This window comes from Daucus carota, chromosome 2 (assembly GCF_001625215.2).
Source record: "Daucus carota subsp. sativus chromosome 2, DH1 v3.0, whole genome shotgun sequence".
In the NCBI taxonomy this organism is placed as follows: domain Eukaryota; kingdom Viridiplantae; phylum Streptophyta; class Magnoliopsida; order Apiales; family Apiaceae; genus Daucus; species Daucus carota.
The window spans coordinates 35,891,539-35,907,040 of NC_030382.2; the positions used below are offsets into that span (position 1 = coordinate 35,891,539).

The 15,502-nt window shown below is 36.6% G+C and overlaps 4 protein-coding genes and 1 non-coding gene across 8 annotated transcripts; all 5 read right to left on the reverse strand.

Annotated features, from left to right (window-relative positions):
- Nucleotides 1–943: 943 nt before the first annotated feature.
- Nucleotides 944–3,065, reverse strand: LOC135150631 (UDP-glucose iridoid glucosyltransferase-like). Its single transcript, XM_064087289.1, has 2 exons — nt 2,265–3,065; nt 944–2,037 (listed from the first exon to the last, which is right to left on the reverse strand). The coding sequence occupies exons 1-2, from the start codon at nt 2,746–2,748 to the stop codon at nt 1,169–1,171; spliced, it is 1,353 nt and encodes a 450-aa protein (XP_063943359.1). The 5' UTR covers nt 2,749–3,065; the 3' UTR covers nt 944–1,168.
- Nucleotides 3,066–3,374: 309 nt separating this feature from the next.
- Nucleotides 3,375–5,357, reverse strand: LOC108207467 (UDP-glucose iridoid glucosyltransferase). The gene is made up of 2 exons (XM_017377910.2): nt 4,744–5,357; nt 3,375–4,435 (listed from the first exon to the last, which is right to left on the reverse strand). The coding sequence occupies exons 1-2, from the start codon at nt 5,219–5,221 to the stop codon at nt 3,549–3,551; spliced, it is 1,365 nt and encodes a 454-aa protein (XP_017233399.2). The 5' UTR covers nt 5,222–5,357; the 3' UTR covers nt 3,375–3,548.
- A 176-nt stretch (nt 5,358–5,533) lies between these two features.
- Nucleotides 5,534–7,828, reverse strand: LOC135150630 (UDP-glucose iridoid glucosyltransferase-like). Its single transcript, XM_064087288.1, has 2 exons — nt 7,317–7,828; nt 5,534–6,678 (listed from the first exon to the last, which is right to left on the reverse strand). The coding sequence occupies exons 1-2, from the start codon at nt 7,825–7,827 to the stop codon at nt 5,756–5,758; spliced, it is 1,434 nt and encodes a 477-aa protein (XP_063943358.1). The 5' UTR covers nt 7,828; the 3' UTR covers nt 5,534–5,755.
- Nucleotides 7,829–10,804: 2,976 nt separating this feature from the next.
- Nucleotides 10,805–13,701, reverse strand: LOC108209872 (UDP-glucose iridoid glucosyltransferase). 4 transcript variants are annotated; one of them, XM_017381055.2, is made up of 3 exons: nt 13,060–13,699; nt 12,719–12,966; nt 10,805–11,891 (listed from the first exon to the last, which is right to left on the reverse strand). In XM_017381055.2, the coding sequence occupies exons 1-3, from the start codon at nt 13,185–13,187 to the stop codon at nt 11,005–11,007; spliced, it is 1,263 nt and encodes a 420-aa protein (XP_017236544.2). In that variant the 5' UTR covers nt 13,188–13,699; the 3' UTR covers nt 10,805–11,004. The 4 variants fall into 4 exon arrangements, with proteins under 4 accessions (XP_017236544.2, XP_063943360.1, XP_017236543.2 ...); XM_064087290.1 differs by having other exon boundaries at nt 12,719–12,917; nt 13,060–13,199; XM_017381054.2 differs by having other exon boundaries at nt 10,805–11,870; nt 12,719–13,701.
- Nucleotides 13,702–14,911: 1,210 nt separating this feature from the next.
- LOC135151027 (U5 spliceosomal RNA) lies at nt 14,912–15,028 on the reverse strand. The gene has a single exon (XR_010289477.1). It is a non-coding gene; the product is annotated as a U5 spliceosomal RNA (small nuclear RNA).
- Between the last annotated feature and the right edge of the window lie 474 nt (nt 15,029–15,502).

Consider the following 15,502-nt stretch of genomic DNA (forward strand, 5'->3'; position numbering starts at 1 on the left):
CAAACATGGCTTCCCCTTAAACCCTAGAACACACTACTCGATACTAATAAAACCACTAAAGCAACTAGTATGATAAAGAGACATAATTAAACTAACCAGAATAAAGAAGAAAACTAGAGAAGAAGACTTGTAACCTCCATTGTTGTCACACCAAGAAAAGTCATAGTTCCTCCATAAGTCTCTAACCCTAGTTCTAATCTAAAAGTGTACAATGATAAAACTAACAACTATCTCTAATAATATAAAGTCTTTTAATATTTAAAACTAATATATAAAATAAAACTCCAAAACCAAGTAGGATTTAGTCTCAAAATTCGTAGCTTTCTGTTCTGTCCAGTTTTCAGGCTTTTCCAGTTGGACTTTGCTTCCTGGACCACTTCTAAATTAAAGAAAATTCCACGGGCTTCGCGTGGGCTGTAAGATCGTCCAAATCCGACATCCGGAACTCAAGATATGGCCCAAACAGTGCAGAAATCGGGTATAACCCAATAAATCCGAATTTTAGTAGAAATTAGCTCCAAAATAGCTAATTTATCTTCAAATCCTTCTCAACTTAGAATTCTTTATTTCCTACAATAAAACAATAAAATCTATTAAATAAAATCCAAATCAGTGCAAAATATAATTAAATATGAGAATAAAATCCTATAGAATATATATAAAAATATATTCTATCAGTGAATTTGTTGTGGAATGATGAATACAATATTTTGCTCTGTTATATTTTACTTCATGACAATCCAGGGACAAATTTTAATATTGCTAAACAGAGTACCATTTTGTGGACTAGAAAATTTTGTAAAAAATGAATTAAAATAATTAATGTGTTTGAATGAATGGCCATCAAAATTTCTAGTGAAAAATTACCGTTCCACAATTAAAGTTATAAACATCTTAATAAATTTTGAAGTTATTGTAAACAGTGAATTTCTACAAAGATCCGGAAATAGAAGACCAGAGAGCTCTGTTTTTGATAGAATGAGAAACCAAATACACTGGAAGTGAATAAATGGATGAAACTTCAACCTTGAGACAACATTGGTTAACTTGTACTAAACAAACAAATGCAATGCAGCATTGCTTTCCTTGGGCAGCTGATGTGCAAGGATTTTGTTCTCAAGATTGATTTTTTCTCCGATGATGTTACATGTCACTTGGGCAATTGATTTTACAAGATCAGCTCGGCCAATTCATTTAGAGAGCTGTAGGAAGAACCTCCTTTACTAACACTTAGGTTGGTCTTTTCCTTCATAGACTTTGCATTCTGCCTAATCTCCTTTCCTTCTTCGTCCACCATTAGTCTTTTAATAGTTGTCGCGATCTTCACTCTATCCAGCTGGCCATCCATATGAAGGCCTACTTTCCACAACTCACTCAGGTATCTTGCACTGATATTTTGGTCAGCAAAACAAGGCCGACATATCATTGGAACACCTTCGCTGATACTTTCCAAGGTGGAATTCCAGCCGCAGTGGCTCCAGAATCCTCCCACTGCAACATGTGCCAGTACCTTTCTTTGTGGTGTCCATTTCACTATGCAGCCTCTTTCTCCAACTGCTTCTTTGAAACCTTCTGGCAACAATTCAATCCATTCTGATCCAGAAACTGAGCCAGGCCTTACCACCCACAAGAATGGTTGGTTGCTGTTGGCTAGGCCCCAGGCTATTTCAGCCAGTTCTGTCTCTTCCATGATTGCGATGCTCCCAATGCTTACGTAGATGACTGAATGAGGCGCTTGCTTGTCAAGCCATGCCATGCAATTGATGTCTGCTTCCAACAAGCTAGTGGATGTAGGTGGGGCCATTTTATGTATGGGACCTACTGGAAAGAATTTAAGTGGATAGATTTCTTGAATTTGTGCCAATGCTGTGTGCTCAAGATGATCGACAGTATTCCAGATGAGGGCTATTGCATTTCTTGTATTGTTTGTTATAGCTGATATTTCTAATATGTCTTCAATATTTCCCATATCAGCAGTAGCTAAATCCTTAAACCTCAGGGGAGGAAGCCAAGGAACTACATCTTGCAACTTTGAATCTGCAAACCATAGTAGTTTTTGATGAGATTTTTGCAAGACTGTCCAGAACAAGTGTACTGGGAAGTCACCATAAAGTGATTTGATTTCTCCTATTTGAGGTCATTTACATGATTTGAATTCTCTTGTCTGTAATGTTCTCCACAATTTATGTGGAAGTATTGAAAATACATACTACTCATTCTAATGCGTGTACTGAAAATAAAATATCTGTAGTTGGAAGACATACCTTGCAGCGGAATATACCCTTCTGCATAAAGACGCGGGAGGGACTCGTAAGCTACTGCAGCAGAAGCAGAACTTGTCCGCAGAATCATGCAAGGAAGCTGCAGTTGTTCAGCTACTGCACCAGAACAATACATTATCATATCATAAACTATACAACATATCTGATCATGTTGCTCATTTTTGTTCATGAGTTGAGCCAAGATTTCCCTCAAAGGGGCTTCACAATTACTGTTCATAGTGGTTATAAGAGTCAGAAGATTTGCTGGAGCAGCATTTCCAGCACTTAAGTTGTCTGGAATGGGGAGGAAAGTGAATTCAGGGTGGTTACTTGGATCAGGAGAGTTGAAGATAGCGTGTGCTATAATGATGGAGAAACCCTTTGAATGAAGAAGAGTTCCTAACTCAAGCATGGGGCTTAGATGTCCTTGTAACGGAGCTGGAACAAGCACGACATGAGGGCGCCTCTGTGTTACTTGGTTTTCCATCTTTGCTAGTATGTATGTGTTGAAGTGTTTGCAGTATATATATAGGGAGTCAAGACTCAAGTAGCTCGCATACACAATCTTAGTCTGGTTGGCCGAGATTGTAAGAAACTTTCAGTGATTGATGTTTAATCTTGAACTTAATAATATAATAGGTCCTGCTATAAGAAAGTTTGATTGGATTGTGTATTGCTGCCGCTTGCTTCTAAATTTTCGGTGCTACAAGACATAAGCTTGATACTCAAGGATCGTGTTGTTTTGCTGAGATACAGTTGTATTTTGTTTGGTTCTGTGTGGACATTCTAAATCTTTGGAATCTGAGTTGCTGCTTTATTTGTACCGATAGAATTGGCTTGGTATCAATATCATTTGATTGTTATCTCTGTTGGCCGATTTTTTTGTTTTAAGCCACACAATTATTCTGCTTGCTGTAATATTATCAACTGTTAATATCAATCAGACAACAGCCACTGTTTGAAGATTATAATAGTACCTTCTCTTTGGGCCAACAGACATGTGCCTAGATAAGTTTTTTTGTGATATACGGATGAACGGTTAATCCTTGATTGTACACCGGAACTAATAGTACAAGTTCATGTTTCGCGATAATCAAGTGACTACTAGCTACCTTCATCTGAACTGTGGTAACAACCACTTTATAACGTAGAGCTAAGGCCTTGTACATCGGAGTTCTTGGTTACATAGGAAGATTGGTGTGATAGATAAGAATTTTTTAAAATGTGTAATAAGATATTTTAATCACAACTTGCTTCTTCTTCCATAGCAATAACCCTCAAGACCATTTAATTTGGTAAAATCTTATTAGTCAAGAGGAACTCTGTCAAGTCATTCAGTGCATTGTAAGTAGAACCTCCCTCAAGTATAGAGACATCAATCATTTGCTTCCATTCGATGGCTCTCTGCCTTATTTCAACCCCTTCTGTCCCTGCCACTAATTTCCTTATGGACCTCTCTATATCCCCTCTCTCCAGTTCACCCTCCAATTCCAAGCCAACTTTCCATGTGTGCGTAATGTACCTTGCATTCACCTTCTGGTCAAAAAACTGCGGACTACATATCATAGGGACCCCTTCAGAAAGACTCTCCATGACTGAATTCCAGCCACAATGAGTCCAGAAGCCTCCCACTGCACAGTGTGCTAATACCTCCTTTTGTGGTGCCCACTTTACGATCAAACCTCTTTCTCCAACATGTTCTATGAAACCTTGTGGCAGTGATTCAGTCCAGTCCGAGCCACTGACTGATCCAGGTCGAACCACCCATAAAAATGGTTGCTCGCTGTTCACCAGTCCCCAAGCTATCTCCCTCAACTCTTTCTCATCACTCATTGCCAGACTCCCTTTGCTTATATAAAGAACAGATTTAGGGGCTTGAGTATTCAGCCATGCAATGCAGCTTGCCTCCTCTTCCAGAAAACTAGTGGATGAAGCTGATGCCATTCTCGATAGGGGGCCTATTCCAAATATAGGAACTTGGAAGTGCTGCCGAAGCTGGAACAGAGGTAATTGCTCAAAGCAATCTAAGGTGTTAATAATCAGAGCTGAAGAGCTTTTGGAGTTTCTTAAAATATCCATAAGTTTTAGAGTGACTTCCATGTTTTCCCGAGATACTGGTAGATCCTTAAACCTCAAGGGATTAAGCTGAGGTACTAGCTCATGCAACATAGAATCTGTTATGCAGAGGAATAAACTTGGTCATGGAGTTCACTGGTAATATCTCAAGGGGCAAATATAAATTGTGAAATATGTCACTTAAAACAAAATAATTAGAGAAACCTATCATGCAATTCACTGGTAACTTCTCAAGATTGGAGCTTCATAGGATTTGCACTCTCTCTTTTTCTTTAAGATGCTTTGAAACTTAAAGGGCAAATGCATATTATGTGCTCATCATGAATTAAGAAATCTTGTACTTCAAGTGATCTAGTAATGCTTTATTATCTTCTAACAGTGTTATAGTTAAGTAAAGATCATATACCTTCAAAAACAAGGGAACCTTCTGCTAGGAGGCGAGGCAGGGCGACATATGTTTGGGCAAAAGCAGCACTGCTAGTCCTCAGGACAAGGCTCGGAATCTTATAATCATTAGCAACAGCTGCTGCAAAGTACATGAGGGAATCATGTATAACTCCGGCCACCTGACTATAGGTCCTCTGTTTCTGGAGTTCCAAGAACTCCTTCAGTGGTGCTTGGCAATTGAGGTTGATACTCTCTAAGTCTTTAATCTTAGGTGTACCTGAGTTGAGAGAATAATGTGTTTTGTCTGGTAAGAGTAGAAAGTGGAAATGAGGATGGTTAATTGGATTAGGTGGGTTGAAGCTAGTGTGTGCTATTGTAATGGAAAAGCCCCTGGAATAGAGAAGACTCCCAAGCTGAAGCATTGGAGTGGTGTGGCCTTGTAGTGGAAATAGTACCAGAACCAAACGATGAGGCCTTCGATCTTCTTGCTTCTCCATCTTAGCAGACCTGCCTTGCTTAGTTGCTTTGCCAAAACTTCAAGCAAAATACTTTTACAATCCAGCAGTCCTTGGGAGAATCTTATATTAGCAGTATATGATGTTCTGGGATTATAAAAGTGTAAGTGTGTAATAATAAATGTTTAATGTTTAACCTATTCATTCCTTTACTTTTGATCAGGTTGATTTTTAAAGTAGTTTATATAGATAAAAGACAAACCGTCGGCTGCATATAGTTACGTAGGACTAATAGAATATATAGACCAAATAATTGTATCTAGCTGCATTAAGCACTGGTAAAGAGAGGTCTAATTGGCTGCAAGTACAGATAATGTCTATTTCCATACATATAGACTTCAGGTTTCATGATTCGATTCCAGTGCAACAACAATGTCTAAACATATATGCAGTATCTATGCCCTGATACTGATGTTTATTTTCATACATTTAAGCTAAGAGAATAGGCTTCCTTGATTAAACAAGGAGATTGCAAAGATTGAAAATGGGGTGTAGAATGTCAGATACACTGCAATGCTAGAAATTATCGCCTAGCTTTGACTCTGAAGAACTTTTGTTTGGTGGCAAATTCTCGGTCAAGATGAACTCTGTCAAGTCATTGAGGGAATTAAAGGAGGAACCACCCTTAAGTATGGAAACATTAATCATTTGCTTCAGTTTGATGGCTCTTTGCCTCATTTCATTCCCTTCTCTGCCTGTCATTAATCTTCTTATGGACCTCTCTATATTTTGTCTATCTAACACATCATCCAATTCCAATCCAACTTCCCATACGTACGTAAGGTATCTTGCAGTTACCTTCTGATCAAGAAATTGCGGACTGCATATCATGGGGACCCCTTCAGAAAGACTCTCCATGGTTGAATTCCAACCGCAATGGCTCCAAAACCCTCCTACTGCACTATGCGCTAAGATCTCCTTCTGAGGAGCCCACTTCACTATCAAGCCTCTTTCTCCAATGATTTCTTTGAAATCTCTAGGCAGTACTTCAGTCCACTCTGAGCCACTGACTGAGCCAGGTCGAACCACCCATAAGAATGGCTGGCCACTATTTGCCAGTCCCCAAAATGTCTCTGCTAACTCTTTTTCATCACTAACCGCCAGGCTCCCTCTACTTACGTATAGAACAGATTTGGCTGCTTGATCATTCAGCCACGCAATGCAGCTGGTTTCTTCTTTTATGAAACTAGTGGACAAGGCTGGTGCCAATTTGGATAGAGGGCCTATTCGGAATACAGGAACTTTGTAATGCTCCTGGAGTTGGAACAAAGATGATTCTTCAAGGCAATCTATGGTGTTTAAGATAATGGCTGAAAAGCTTTTCAGTTTGCTTGCAGTATCAAGGAACTGCAGTGTCTCGACCATGTTCTCTTTCGGTACTGGTAAATCCTTAAACCTGAGGGGGTTCAGCTGAGGTACTGGATCATGCAACTTAGAATCTGTAAATCAAACGAATACACTTGTTCACAGAGTCCAATAGTAATGCTTTAGTGTAGATGTGTAACTAATTAGCTGTTTAAAAATAAATAGTGGAATTGGATAGAAAATAATCATAAAGTTAATGAGTTAAAGGGTGGAGCTTTTTGAGATTTGCATAATATTTTGTTAAAAGATGCCCAAAAAGTAATAATCTGCTCATAGCCGGAGAAAAAGCAGTATTAGAGTAATAATGCTGAGAACTGAATCTGGAGCTACCCTGTCATAAGTCACCTAAATTATCCATTATAGAGGCTACGAGTCTTCAAATTGAAGTTGAAAGAAAATTTATAAAAAAAAGGAAAAAAAACCCTGAAACAAGTTAAACTAAAAACTCAAAATGTGCATACTTGCAGATTGATTTTGTTAAGTCTGTAATCTGTATTTGTAGAGTTGTAGAGAACAATACTATATATGTTAATAGTTTAACATATTTTGAATCAGATAGTTTCGTCCAAATATAGTTATCAGGTGAATAATTTGTTAGTTTTTGTTGGCCTGTGGTTTTATGTTGCCAATTGCGCAAGAAACAATTATGTGTTTGATATTGACAATCTACGGAACCATGCAGTAAATGCACGAGTAAGTTAATGCCATTTACCTTCAAAAGGAAAAGAACCTTGAGCTAGGAGGCGAGGAATTGTGACAAAAGTTTGATCAAAGCTGGCACTGCTAGTCATGAGCACGAGTCTTGGAATTTTGATATGATCAGCAACCGTTGCTGCAAAGTACATGAGAGCATCATATATTATTCCAACCACCTGATCACTATCCGCCGTCTGTTTCTGGAGTTCCAGGAACTCCTGCAGTGGTGCATGGCAGTCGCGATTAATATTCCCTACATCGTAAATACTAGGAGTAGCTGATGTCTCAGAGTAAGGTAAGGTATCTGGTAAGAGCAGGAAGCTGAAATGAGGATGGTTAGAAGGATTTGGAGGGTTGAATCGAGTGTGTGCTATAGTAATAGCAAAGCCCTTGGAGTGCAGGACATTACCAAGCTGAAGCATTGGGGTGGTATGGCCTTGGAGTGGAAATATTACCAGAACCAAACGTCCAGCACTTTGGTTTTCCATCTTCTCTATGGTTAAAGTTGATAGTTTTGCATCCCACATTGCTTTGTAGAACCTTATATAAAGTTTTAGGGGTATAAAAAAATTTCAGTTTTCTATTTTTCTAAAATTTTCCGGACCTTTCAAATTTAGAAAACTTCTGGAAACTTGATTTAGTACAACTAGTTGAGAAGCCGCGCGTTACCTCAATATTAATATTTGTATAATAAAATAATTTTATGGTTGTTTATAAAAAATATATTAATATTTCAAAATTAATATTTGTAGGATGAAATAAATTTTTTATTATAAAAAATCTTCACTTATCGTTGCAGAAGAACATGCAGAGGGATTTTAGGTTAGTTTTTGAACCAATAATTTTTTGCTTCTAAATAATTACTATAACTGATCTTTCACCAGCATGGCTCATAATCTTTTTAGTGAGTTCGAATTTTTATAATACAATAAGCGATAATAATTTTTATATTAATAATATTATTATAATCATATTGGACAAATTTATGAAGATTTCCTACTCATAATTAATTTGAGTCATTTTGAAGGTAAATATCATAACTTTATATGATATATAAAATTTCACTTGGCTAAGTTTACGACAAATTTTAAATTTTATATTATGAACTTGATTCACTTCATCTTAATAATATAATTTTTATTGACATTTAAAAATAGATTTTGTATACAAATTGAACTTTATACAAAAATATTTATTAGATGTTTAACAGATACATAATTTGACTTTATAATACAATTTTGTTAAAATATATTATTTTTTTTATGTTTCATCTATATTGTCCATTTTTTGTTGACTGTGATTTGTGATTGTGGACTCAAAGATTTTATTTGGATAACATCTTTTAACTGTTAAAAGATGTTTCATCTTTTTGTTGACTGTGATTTGTGATTGTGGATTCAAATAATGTTTTAAGTAATGTAATACAATAATACATAATGTTCTAATAATTAAGAACTTTATATGTTAAGTATTACTTGGTAAATAATATTATTTCGAGACATTCTTAGAGTTGCTCTGAAATTGCTTTGGTTCACTTATTTCGCTCTAAATTAATAATTTCATTACGTGCAAAGAGTATTAACACGAATTTGGTTTGAAATTGTCTACAATTCATAACCATTATGTACAATGATGGTATGATGCAGTTGCTGCTTCTGAAAAGTGGTTGAGGTTTTGTTGAAAAGTTGATATGCTACATTGGGTTACTTATTAATTTGGTGAGCTCGTAATCATTCAAGTTACCGAGTCATGTCCATCTTGTTTGTCTATTTTCGAAAATTTGAGCATATTTCACGTGAAGCACCTTTCATCTGGTAATGTCAAAATTATACGATTTCTAGAACACAAAATTTACAAATTCTGAGAAACATATAAAAGAATTTTATCGGTTAATATTAAAAGTAATTATTATAATTTTTTTTCTAATAAAAAATTCATAAAAATATGTTATTTTTTTCACTGCAATCCAATTTTCATCCACTAGTGTGAAAATTAGTAATAACTATTATAAATATTTTCCCAAACAAAAATATACATATACAATTGTCATCTCTGAGAGCATGTGAAATTGGATTGTTATATTGATTCCTGAGACAAGTTTGTGACTGATTATGTGTTTGCAGTTATGTCTGTTTTTCATATCAATTTTTTAGGTAAATAGACTAATATGGTCAAATTGTGTTAGCTTTATTGCAGCACCACTTGAAAGAACCTTATATAAGGTTTAGAACAACCTACAAACAGTTAAAACTTGGAGTCAGAAAGACAATGGGAGCACAGACGTCGACTTGAACCTCAAATTTCAAAATATGGACAACAACCATGTGCTGAAGTGACCACTTAACGCCAAGAAAAAAGTTGATGTCCTGAAAAATAATAGCGCGACGACAGTGATTAGACCCCCAAAAGATGGAAACAACCACACAAACTGTCTGCCATTATCAAGGAAAGTCACATCTGAAAGAGGACAAGTGCTCAAGTTCCATTTTGCTTCTTGAGTTGGCTTGATCCAGATACTATCTGTAAGGTTGCTTTCATTTGGTGAATGTTGGATTATGTTCTGTTCTTCTAATCTGTTTTTCTGGCAAGAGTGAGTGCTAAGTTGCTCGGAGGTGGAAAGAATAAAGACAGTGTTACTATGAACCTGAACTTAAGAAGTATGATCCCTGTCAAAATTAGTACAAGTGTGAAGTAACCAACTCATCTAATAATATTTTGCATGGTAACCAGTGGCGGACGCAGACTAGAAGTATAAGGGGGGCCAAATATATGTAATCAAAGATGAGGGGGCCATTTCCAGATTTTACAAATTACAACTGATCATATACAGACTATATAGTACTACTACTATGCTGCTGTAAGGAGACGTTAAGGACTTAGATGAGTTGGTTAATTAACATCGCGCTTCAAATAGAATTAATCTTTGTCAATATATACCACGTGAATTTCACTTGATAGTAAAACAGAACAAAACTTTCAGATTGGTAAAAATTCTAGGTCAAGAGGACCTCTGTCAGGACAGAATATGATCTTCTGAATCAGAAACTATCCATTGATAATTGATTCTCGTAATTAGTTACTACCAGGAGAAGGGTGTGCCTGCATCGAAATTTGAGTGCCCGACTTCTTTGCAAGTGAAGGGTATTCGTTAGGCTAAATCTTGCAGATAGACTGGTTCTAATGAGTTTCTAGTCTGAGTTTATACACCAATGATATTACTTTTTTATGTAAGGGTGTTCAACACACTGGCATATCCAGGTATTTAAAAAAAAATACCTTCTAATGGTTCTAATGGGTATTGTTTCATCATTCTACATCTTACCAGATTATAGAAGTACCTTTACAAAATTTAAAAAAAAATATAAGTGTTTTTCCGAAAATTTGTTTGGTGCCTTCCAAGATTTGGATCCTAGATCGGTTCCTGATAAGAAGGACGCTGATATGTAAAAGCGGGTGTAGAGTGTGTAAAGTGGGTGTAGAGTGTGTAACCAACTCTTACAAAACTTAAGAAATGACAACTTTCTTCTTATTGATGTTATTATTCTTGAACATACATGAGTCTGTCGAGACTTACAAAAGAAGGTCCAGAACGTGTAAATATCTGTATCACAACTTTCTTCTTGTTATTAAGCAAGAGATGGAAATTTTCCACCTGACTGCAGTCCTGGGACTTGTTAATGACCAGCTTTAACTCTGAATAACATTCAATTTTGGGGAATATTATTGGCCAAGAGGAACTCTGTCAACTCAATCAGTGAATTATAAGAAGAACCTCCCTCATGTATAGAAACACTTGTCATTTGCTTCAACTCAGTTGCTCTCTCCCTCATTTCCGCGCCATTTTTGCCAACCATTAATGTTCGTATGCACCTCTCTATTCCCCCTCTCTCCAACTCACCATCCAGTTCCAGACCGACTTTCCATTCATGGGTGATGTATCTTGCAATCACCTTCTGGTCAAAAAACTGGGGAGAGCATATCATAGGGACTCCTTCAGAAAGACTCTCCATGGTTGAATTCCAGCCGCAATGGCTCCAAAACCCTCCTACTGCAGAATGTGTTAATACCTCCTTCTGAGGAGCCCACTTCACTATCAAGCCTCTTTCTCCAATGATTTCTTTGAAATCTTTTGGCAGTACTTCAGTCCACTCTGAGCCGCTAACTGAGCCAGGTCGAACCACCCATAAGAACGATTGGCCACTGTTTGCCAGTCCCCAAAATGTCTCTGTTAACTCTTTTGAATCACTCATTGACAGGCTCCCTTTGCTTACATAAAGAACAGAGTTAGCTGTTTGATTATCCAGCCATGCAATGCAGTTAGAGTCCTCTTTTAAGAAACTAGTGGATATGGCTGGTGCCAATTTCGATAGAGGGCCTACTTGGAACACGGGAACTTGATATTGCTGCTGAAGCTGCAACAAAGATGATTGCTCCAAGAAATCTACGGTGTTTAAGATAATGGCTGAAAATTTTTGGAAGTTGCTTGCGAGATCAATGAGCTTCTGCATCATGTCCATGTTTTCTCTGAGTACTGGTAGATCCTTAAACCTAAGGGGGTATTGCTGAGGTACTATCTCATGCAACATGGAATCTGTAATTCAGATGAAATCCAATAGTAATTTTTAAAGTGCAAATATGTAACAAATTGTAGCGGAACCAAAGTCACTAGTAATTTCGTCTTTTTTTCGGTTAATTACTAGTGATTTTTTAACAATTGTCCATGATATCGTTTAAATTGCATTCCATTCCTTCTACGTTCATTCACCCCAACCAAACACAACATAAGGGTGATGCTTTATAAGATTTGCAAACTTTTTTATCCTGGGTAAAAGATGCTTAAAAGGTAATTATATGTCTAGTAAGGGAGGATCCATGAAATCTATTAATCATCTACTCAGAATCCTCATATTGTCCACTCCATCGGCCACAATTCTTCCCATATGATTCTGTTTTGGTTTGGCTTTTCCACACACGCAGGAAAGAATCCACTAGACCTGATAGTTCATTAGTTTAGCTTGTTTCTACATCAGTACTTCAACAATTACAACATCCTGACAGTCATTTACTTGGAAAAATAGTGAAACAGACACTGTAATTTTTGAGATTCTATGAAACCATACAATAGTACATGCCCTCGAATATATGAAAATCGAGTACTGTTTTTCCTCAAGAGAAATCCCTGAGATTCACGATGGGACATAGAAATCATGCATCCTGATGCAAATAGCTGGGGAACCTACTATTCAGGGATAAAAACTTCTTCAGATGCTGAATTAAGTTGCTTATATACTAATTAATTCTTAAAATTATTCCCCAAAGCTTATGGCATATTGGTAATCACCTCTTGAATCCTTTCCTAATTCCATTTGAAAAAGTTACGCAAATATAGAAATTGTTAGTTAAATCAATTATATTTACCTTGAAAAGGGAAGAAACCTTCTGCCATGAGACGAGGAATTGCAGCGAATGCTTGGTAAAAGGCAGCATTGCTGGTCATGAACACAAGTCTCGGAATTTTGATATGATCAGCAACAGTTGCTGCAAAGTACATAAGAGAATCAAATATAATTCCAACCACCTGACAATCCACCCTCTGTTCCTTGAGCTCCAATAACTCCTGCAGTGGTGCATGGCAGTCGCGATTAATAGCCTCAAAATCGTCAACACTGGGAGTTTGTGATGTATCAGAATAAGGTAAGTTGTCTGGTAAGAGTAAAAAGCTAAAATGAGGATGGTTAGAAGGATTCGGAGGATTGAACCTAGTGTGTGCTATGGTGATGGCAAAGCCTTTGGAGTGAAGGACATCTCCGAGCTGAAGCACTGGAGTGGCATGGCCTTGTAGTGGATATATTACCAGAACCAAACGTCCAAGCCTCTGGTTTTCCATCTTCTCTATGGTCAAATTGCTTAGCTTAATTGCAGCACCACTTCATACAACCTTATATAAGCTTTAGAACAATCTACAAACAGTTAAAACTCGGAGTCAGAAAGACAATGGGAGCACAGACGTCGACTTGAACCTCAAATTTCAAAATATGGACCAAAACCATGTGCTGAAGTGAGCACTTAACGCCAAGAAAAAAGTTGATGTCCTGAAAAATAATAGTGCGACGATAGTGATTAGACCCCCAAAAGATGGAAACAACCACACAAACTATCTGCCATTATCAATGAAAGTTAAGAAAGCAAGAATGAAGATAAGTGGGAGGTATATGTCACATCTGAAAGAGGACAAGTGCTCAAGTGCCATTTTGCTTCTTGAGTTGGCTTGATCAAGATACTCTGTAAGGTTACTTTCATTTGGTAAATGTTGAATTATGATTGGTAATAATTCTAGGTCAAGAGGACCTCTGTCAAGTCCACTTCGAGTGATTAACTGAGCAGGTCGATCCACCCATAAGAAGCCTTGCTCATTGTTTGCCAATCCCCAAGCTGTCTCCATGAAAAAGCTTTCAGACACATCATTATACTCTTAAAAGTTTTCATTCAGGTCACTGGCCGTTAAACTCCGTTAAAAATTTGACGGAAAGCTGACTAAGCAGTCGTGACTTGGCTTAAATAAATCCACCGTGGCATGTACAGTCAGCAGAATTGGCATTTTGGTCACTCAACTGAGTACAAACTTGCAATCGGGTCATTAAACTAAAAAAAACTTTCAATTAGGTCACTTATCGTAATATCCGTTAAAAAATGAAAAAAAAAAAGAATTAAAAGTTATCATCTAGCACCTTTTTTTCTCTCCTAAAAATTTTGAAACATATTAACAAATTTTGAAAAATTTTGAAACTTATTAACAAACTTATTTTGAAATTTTTTTCTCTCCTAAACAATGAAAATGAAAATATTAAAGAGTTTTTCCAAATGGCATTATAAGATATGTAAAACGATAAAAGACAAACAAAGATTAAGTGTTTGTGGGTGAAACTGCTGATTTTGTGTGTGTGTGTGTGTATTTGTTTCATTTGTTAATAAGTTTCGAAATTATTAAGAAAGAAAAGAAGGTGCTACATGATAGCTTTTAATTATTTCTTTTTTCATTTTTTAACGGATATTACGATAAGTGACCTAAATGAAAGTTTTTTTGAGTTTGATGACCCGATTGCAAGTTTGTACTCAGTTGAGTGACCAAAATGCCGATTCTGCTGACTGTACATGCCACGGTGGATTTATTTAAGCCAAGTCACGACTGCTTAGTCAGCTTTCCGTCAAATTTTTAACAGAGTTTAACGGCCAGTGACCTGAATGAAAACTTTTAAGAGTATAATGATATGTTTGAAAGCTTTTTGAGTTGGATGATCCAATTGCAAGTTGGCGGTCAGTTGAGTGACCAAAACGCCATTTAACCCGTTAAATTAAAAAGAAACATGAAGTTGTAATTACTGAAGTTGGAGCTTTTTAAGATTTGCAAATTTTTTCCTGGTCAAAAGATACTAAAAAGAAAATATCAATGTAAGGACAGAATGTTAGAGCTTCTACTGAGAACTGAATCTGAAACTAAAAATTAACTCCTTCATGGCTTGGGTTCTGCTAAAACGCATGAATAGCTGTATAGTTCATAAAACACTTGACTTTCTCAATACCCAGAAAAAAACCTTGAACTAAGGATTGTAGGGGCTGTTCAAAAGAACATCCCTCCAAAAATAGGCGTATGCCACTATGAGTGACGAGCACACGGTATTCTTTAGTAAAAGGCGAAAGAATAGTTCGCTTTGTGCTCATCACATGGCTGCGTGAGTCTACACTGCCAGGGATATCACTTGATTATACTAGTGCAGAACTATTTGTTTCTTTGGTTTTGCGGTGTGGGTGTATTAACTCTTTTGGGATGTGCCACTCGCTCTGCACAGCATTCTACTTTGTGCACAAAAATTAGGTTGGGTTGAAATGAATTAGAGTTAAGCGGAACAAATGAACAAATCCTCGAAAACAAGAGTTGTTAACCTGGATGATGATATCAGAACCTTGTTTAGCTTGGCAAAAATGCAAAAAATGTCAAAAGAATGACAAAGAGCCTGTTTGGCTGAGCTTATGGCTTATGACTTAACGTGACTTATCAATGTCTATTTGGGTATTTTTAACTTATGAATGACTTATAAGTTATTAAAAATATAATAATAAAAATAAAAGTGATTTATGAGTAACTTATGATTTGGGAGTAATTTTTATCAAAAAAAAAATTCAATAAAAATTTAGCCACTGAAA

What these genes read in the sequence shown, in the direction of transcription:
- LOC135150631 (XM_064087289.1), bottom strand. Translation starts at nt 2,748, where the DNA reads ATGGAAAACCAAGTAACACAGAGGCGCCCTCATGTCGTGCTTGTTCCA. An exon ending in AGGGTATATTCCGCTGCAAG is followed by an intron (nt 2,038 to 2,264) that starts GTATGTCTTCCA and finishes TATGGTTTGCAG; the next exon opens with ATTCAAAGTTGCAAGATGTA.
- LOC108207467 (XM_017377910.2), bottom strand. Translation starts at nt 5,221, where the DNA reads ATGGAGAAGCAAGAAGATCGAAGGCCTCATCGTTTGGTTCTGGTACTA. An exon ending in AGGTTCCCTTGTTTTTGAAG is followed by an intron (nt 4,436 to 4,743) that starts GTATATGATCTT and finishes TCTGCATAACAG; the next exon opens with ATTCTATGTTGCATGAGCTA.
- LOC135150630 (XM_064087288.1), bottom strand. Translation starts at nt 7,827, where the DNA reads ATGTGGGATGCAAAACTATCAACTTTAACCATAGAGAAGATGGAAAAC. An exon ending in AGGTTCTTTTCCTTTTGAAG is followed by an intron (nt 6,679 to 7,316) that starts GTAAATGGCATT and finishes TTTGATTTACAG; the next exon opens with ATTCTAAGTTGCATGATCCA.
- LOC108209872 (XM_017381053.2), bottom strand. Translation starts at nt 13,187, where the DNA reads ATGGAAAACCAGAGGCTTGGACGTTTGGTTCTGGTAATATATCCACTA. An exon ending in AGGTTTCTTCCCTTTTCAAG is followed by an intron (nt 11,892 to 12,718) that starts GTAAATATAATT and finishes TCTGAATTACAG; the next exon opens with ATTCCATGTTGCATGAGATA.